At 45.9% G+C, this 6,607-nt stretch overlaps 1 protein-coding gene across 1 annotated transcript; it reads right to left on the bottom strand.

Annotated features, from left to right (window-relative positions):
- Positions 1-2,906: 2,906 nt before the first annotated feature.
- Positions 2,907-6,139, bottom strand: LOC147638919 (Lactoylglutathione lyase / glyoxalase I family protein). The gene is made up of 5 exons (XM_086785600.1): positions 5,936-6,139; positions 5,686-5,837; positions 5,497-5,578; positions 5,338-5,413; positions 2,907-3,071 (listed from the first exon to the last, which is right to left on the bottom strand). The coding sequence occupies exons 1-5, from the start codon at positions 6,017-6,019 to the stop codon at positions 3,019-3,021; spliced, it is 447 nt and encodes a 148-aa protein (XP_086641726.1). The 5' UTR covers positions 6,020-6,139; the 3' UTR covers positions 2,907-3,018.
- Positions 6,140-6,607: the final 468 nt, after the last annotated feature.

Below are 6,607 nucleotides of genomic sequence, written 5' to 3' on the forward strand. Positions count from 1 at the left end.
AATCTTGACGTGAACTTGGGATCTCGATCACTTACTATTCTCCTGGGTAGGCAATGCAATCTGAAGATTTCCTTGAGGAACACTCTCGCCACATCCAGTGCAGTGTAGGTTTCTTCTACTGGGATCAGATGGGCTACTTTGGTTAGTCTGTCAACTACCACGAAGATGGAGTTGTAACCTGATTGCACTGAAGGTAGTGCAGTAATAAAATCCATACTGATACATTCCCACTTCATCTGGGGGATGTCTAATGGATGTAACTTCCTAGGCATTTTTACTCTCTCGGCTTTGACTTTCTGACAAATCAGGCATTGATGTACATGATTAAGTATATCCTTTTTTAGTCCACGCCAAAAGAAGCTTTTCTTTATAGACATGTAGGTCTTGATGAAACCTGGATGTCCTGTTATAAGGCTATCATGGGCTTCATTCAGAATTTGACCCTTAGTTCCCTCATCATTGGGAATGCATAGCCTGCTATTGTAATACATAACTCCTTCATTCAGGCTGTATCCTTGAACTCGGTTCAACTCCTGAGAAGTTTTACTTTCCTGCATAAGTAGGGTAGCAATAGGGCCAAAGAATCTATCCTGCATGATCTTCTCTCTTGCTTCATTAATCAATGGATTTGACACTACTGTGATTGCAAGCAAGGAGGCTTTTCTGCTGAGAGCATCTACTACCACATTTTCTTTGAATGGGCGGTACTTGATTTCAAAATCAAATTCCTGCAAGATCTGCATCCACCTTCTTTGGCGCATGTTGAGATCCTTCTGAGTGAAGATCCACTTTAAGCTCTGATGATCTGTCATCAAAGTGAATCTTTGACCCAGTAGGTAATGTCTCCACAACTTCAGGACATAGACTACTGAAAGTAGCTCCAGGTCGTGGATATCATAATTTCTCTCATGCGTTCTGAGTTTTCGAGATTCATAGGCCACTGTATGACCTTCCTGCATGAGCGCACCTCCCAGGGCAAAACCACCGACATCAGTTACTACCTCAAAGGGTAGAGAGAAATTTGGCAACTTCAGAATGGGATCGATTACCAAGGCGGTCTTCAGCTTATCAAAAGCGCTCTAACACTTGGCAGACCATTGAAACGGGATATTCTTCTTGAGAAGATTAGTCAGAAGGAAGCTATGAGAGCATACTTAGGTATAAAAATTCTATACCAACCAGTTAATCCCAAGAATCCCCTGACTTCTTTCATTGTCTTTGGTTCAGGCCAATCTGTGATTGCTTGAACTTTTACGAAATTTGGAGAAATTCCATCTTTGGATACCAAAAAGTCCAAGTATTCAACATGGTCGACAGAGAAAGTGCATTTGCTCTTTTTGCAAAGAGTTGGTGCTTCCTTAAAATCTCAAGAACTTTACGAACGTGAACTTCATGGTCAGCTGCATTCTTTGAGTAAATCAGAATATCATCAAAGAAAACAAGAACAAAATCATCCAAGTATTCTCTGAGAATGTCCTGCATTAGGCGATTGAATGTAGCTAGGGCATTTATCAATCCAAACGGCATGACAGTAAATTCATAGTGCCCATAGCGAGTATTGATGGCTGTCTGCGGGATATCTTGATCATTAATCCTAATCTGGTAATACCCTAATTTGAGATCTATCTTTGTGAAGATCTAGGCTCCATTTAGCCTGTCCAGAAGCTCATCAATTCTGGGGATAAGATACTTATTCAGCTGATTGAGACCTCTGTAACCCACAGAGAGTCTTAACGTTCCATCCTCCTTTTTTTGAAAGAGAACTGAAGCTCCCTAAGGTGTTTGCAAAAGCGTTTTCCCTAGAGAATTGTGAAGCTGCAAAAAGGGCTGAGAGCAAGGAGCAGTACACCATCGCTTGGGTTCCATTCGCACAGAGAGGGCAATGAAGAGCAACAAGGAGAGACATAATCTAAAAAAGAAGTGCTTAAAGTGGGAAGAGAAGATGATGATTGTATCTGAGGATGATGCAAAGCAACATACTTTGAAAGATCCACATGCACGTCCACATCCGACAACACCCTTTCCATTCACCTAGACAAAGCTGAGTGAGCTGGTTGAGTTGCACAATGTAGCGGTTCAAAGGTTGGGGAATGTGAGATGCTGTGTAGAGCTCCCTCTGAGGATGATGCAAAGCAACATACTGTGAAAGGTCCACATGCACGTCCACATCCGACAACACCCTTTCAATTCACCTAGACAAAGCTGAGTGAGCTGGTTGAGTTGCACAATGCAACGGTTCAAGGGTTGGGGAATGTGAGATGCTGTGTACAGCTCCCAATGATCCCAGCTTGTGATTAGCCCATTGCTTAACCATGCCAATGACAATCTTGAGGCGTGAGAACACGTGGTATAAAACTAACATGCTTTGAGGATGCGGACTTGCCACGGATTTTGTGGCCTCTAACAAGAAGGTGGCTTACCATGGCATATGGTTTCGAGTCTATGGTTGGATAGGCAGTGCTAGCCTACTCCTATGTTCTTGAGGATATTCGTGTGTACTACTCGAGTGGCATACGTTATTTGGAGTGCTTTGGATATGTCTCATGAACATTTCTTTTGAGAGTATCGATCTTCTGTGGATAGACATGTAAGTGGATTCTTACTATGGGGTGTTTCAATAAGAATACGATGCCATATTTAAAAAAACCAATAATCTAGATTTTCTTGACAAAAACATCGGTCAAGTCGTACATTTCCTTCATTGATCTACTAAAATGACTGAACCATGAAATGAACTAAAAGTGGGGGTTTTAATGGGCAGCAATTGGGAGCCATTTCGTTATCACCCCTCATAAAACTATTACTTCATGGTAGTACACAACTTGTAAAATATTATCAAACACATCAAAAAGCGGCAAGCCTTAGACAGTAATGTAGAGCTGGAAAAAAGGACGCACATAGACAAGTAGAAAATGACACTAATATTAAGACTTTCATAATGTTAACTTCATTTATTTACAGCTATGCAAGATGCTCAATATCTATCAGTGTTTCTTCATGGAAACTCGTTAGCAATGATCAAGCCTCGTGTGGAGACGGTATAGGCCAATTCCCAATCTCCAATCCATTCCCTACAAAGAAAATGAGTCAGTTTGCAACGCATAATAAAGAAACTCCACATTTCTCAGCCATTTGATGAAAAAAAAAAAGGGAAAAAAGGAACACAAGGACTCTAAATTTGAACCAGCAATGTATTCCAGGACCTCTTGAATGAGGGCTTTTCCATCGAGAAAAATTGCTCGTTTCTACATGATTACCTCAGTATGTTGGGCCTCAAAGGGTGGCAAGACAGGTAGGAGGGGGCTTCTGTGGTGGTACATGGCGCCTACAAAATTAAGCTTCCTTGGCAGCTTCGTTTATGTGTAACCTACACGACAGATGTGGACAGCGAGGCTCAAGTTAAGTACGCCAGCCAATGCTGCAAACCAGTGGTTTTGAGTGAGGAAGACCCTGGGTTGGCTGCTGCTCTGTGCAAACTCTGCTGCTGCTGCCGCTATTGAGGCGCACAGCTGCTGCTGGGGCCAGGAGCTGGACAAGGTAGACAACTGGGCACTGGAAGCTGGACGAGCGAGATGACTACGCAATCGCAACAAGGCTCGCTTCTGGTGCGAGATGGTCTGGACGAGTTAGATGGAGGGAATGATGCCCGGGAGGACCATTCCAGCCGGTCAGGCCACCGGCGTAGCCGGGAGCCTGCAGCTGGAATGGTACGACTGGGGACCATTCCTGGCCGTCATTGGCCTAGTCTCATGGGATCATTGGCCTAGTCTCATGGGAGGGGATCTAGACCGTACAATGGGGGCTCGTTAATTCAGGTAATCAGCCCATTGAACCATGCAGATGTTGCCACGTCAGTTCACAAGAGCTCTCCTCCATACGACAAATAATTTCACGACACCTTAGCAGTGGGAATGCAGTAGGATGACACCAACTCAGCACCCAGAACGTAGGAATGCAGAACCGGAAACACGTCAGCTTCTGGAATGAAGGAGCCCTGAAAGCCAGACAGATCGTCAGAGCTTGATAGCGATCGCTTCAGCACATTCCAGCTCTGAGGGCCAATAAGATGGTGCCCAATCACATTCCGGCCGGAATGTGATTGGGCACCAACCCCCATTCCGGCCGGAATGGGGGTTGACCTGATCAGCAGATCACCCTGCATTCCGCCAGTCACCCGACCATGACGACTATGTAATGGCAACAAGGCTGGCTTCCGATCAGCCTGATGGATTCACTAGGCAGGCTTTGTGTGTAAACCCCTAATGCTGAGACTAACCCCCCACGGCGCATTAGGGCTGCCCCCAAGGGGAGAGAGAGAATTCCATCCACAAAGGGACTGTTCACGTGCAGACCACTGGTGGCTGGTGCACATGTGGCCTGAGTGCATGGAAACGGCCACCGTTTGGGGGAATGTGCGAGTACAAAGGCTTTTTTAGTACCCCCCACAATTTAAAGAAAAGGGTGCTGACAAGATTTAAATGGTAGCTGGGATCATATGGCTGTTTCAAACATTAAAAAGATAGCAAATTTGAAGATATCATCAAATAAGGTTTAAACGGTTCAAGATATGGGGTTCAAGCCCCACGGCAATATGACCATCCGAAGGGCATAGCCACTTGGGGTTTGGCGCCCATTGTGGTGAAAAGTGAATGCCCTGTGGTTGGGCTGGGTGCAAGTCCCAGATGATGTTGACAGGACAGATGCCCCCAGATAACACGGCTCTCTAAGAGCTTATTTTAAAAAAAAAGGCCACCTAGATAATTTCTAATTTTGAACATGGCCGGAAAGAAACTTGACAGCACAAAAAATTAGAAAATGAATTTGGGCGGCTGAAAATGATTGTTGCAGAATATATCCTCATGTACCAAGGGGGTTTACACACTTCAGGTGCCTGTTAAAAACTCCACTAAAAAGTGGAGGGAGCGCGATTTGGGAAAATCTCCCCATGAGGAAAAACTCCACTAAAAAGTGGATGGAACCCCTTTTGAGGGAAATCTCAGTGGAAGTCTCCGCCGTGGCCAAGCTCATGAATGAGGAGTCTCCCCGCCCACTCTAAAATTGCCATAAACCCCTAAAAGGATTCTTTGTTTTTTGTTTTTCGAGCCGGGGTCAGAGACGAGCACACTCGTCTCTCAGACTAGAGCAGAGAAACCCTTTTGTCATTAGCTTCGCCGTCTCGGTCGTGAGAACGGTTTCACTACTTCCTTAAGGTATGACCTCGAAAACCCCCTAAAAGGATTCTCCCTCGCTCTTTATCAAGGTGGGGTGGGGTGGGGTGGGCTTATGCCATTAGATTAATGATCTCGGTTCCTTTCATTAAAAATGTTGAGTTGTTACCATCTGGATCGAAAAAGAAGGCTTGCTTAATCCTCCCATTTTGCTGGGTCTTCTCATAGATGGGTATTTGCATCTCCTGAAGATCAAAATCCAGTGACAATTTAAACACACACACACAAAAACACTCTTGTTGCTTTTGATGGTGCGGGAGGTAAAAACCTTCAAAGTCTTGACACAAGCATCATAGTCCCCGACACAGAAAGAGAGATGATGCCCTGTGGGTAGAAAGCTGGGGTCCTTGCTGCACATGCGCAGCAGCACAGCACAGAAGTCAATCAAGCGAAAAAAAACACCTTATGAATTGAAGATGGAAAGCAGCTACTAATAACAGGGTAGAGGATCAAATACTTGCAATCGGCAGGCGCGTTGAGGGGCGACTCAGGAAGGCGCGCCTCCGGGTTGCGCTCGATGATGTGCAGGGAAAAGGATGGCGGCAGCGCCAGCCACACTACCTCCGTGCCGCCGAAGGACGGGGTCTCGATCGGCTTGAACCCCAGCACCTGCACCATCATCATCCCCATCATTATCACCACTGCGCAACTGCAATCTATGCAGCCGTGCCACAAACAGCTTTGCGTGTGATGAATCAGCGCCATACCTCCTCGTAGAAGCGTACGAGTCCCTGCACATCGTTGGTCTCCCGAGCAATGTGATGGAGATGCACACCGCCGAACGGCCCCATGACAACACGCTGTGTGTATGTGTGGTAGTGTGTGTGTTGAGGGAAATTGAGGAGATCATAGAGCTGCGCACACGCTGTGCGCACTAGGGGTTGCACCCATCTACGATGGGCACCTCCTCTCTCTTTCACTTAGCCACATGTGTGAACGTACGAGGGAAAGAGAGACTTCTATTCGTAGGCAACCTATCTTCCAACCTTGTTTCCATGTATGAGAGGGTCTAGATAGCCCTCCTTCTTCCTTTGTTTGCTCTCATTCTTTATTCCTTTCTATTCTCGTTGGCCAAGTGCGTGTGCCATTGTGTGCTTCTCCTCGCCCTTCTTCCTTTGCGCGCTTTTCCTTGTTTCTTCATTCCTTTCTATTCTCGTTGGCCAAGTGCGTGTGCTATTGTGTGCTTCTCCTAGCCCTTCTTCCTTTGCGCGCTTTTCCTTGCTTGGCAATTGGGCTATCGTGCGATGTGCGAGCATGCCCTTCCCAGCCCCTTTTCTTTGTGTTGCTTTTGTCTTGGCTGTCGATGCATCTCCAAGACCCCTTTCTTTTGCTTTCTTGGTGATTGGACTGTCGTGCGGCGTTGTGCAGTTGCCTCTTCT

The sequence above is a fragment of the Cibotium barometz genome, chromosome 4, assembly GCF_041138505.1.
Source record: "Cibotium barometz isolate CiBa-2024 chromosome 4, ASM4113850v1, whole genome shotgun sequence".
Lineage (NCBI taxonomy): Eukaryota > Viridiplantae > Streptophyta > Polypodiopsida > Cyatheales > Cibotiaceae > Cibotium > Cibotium barometz.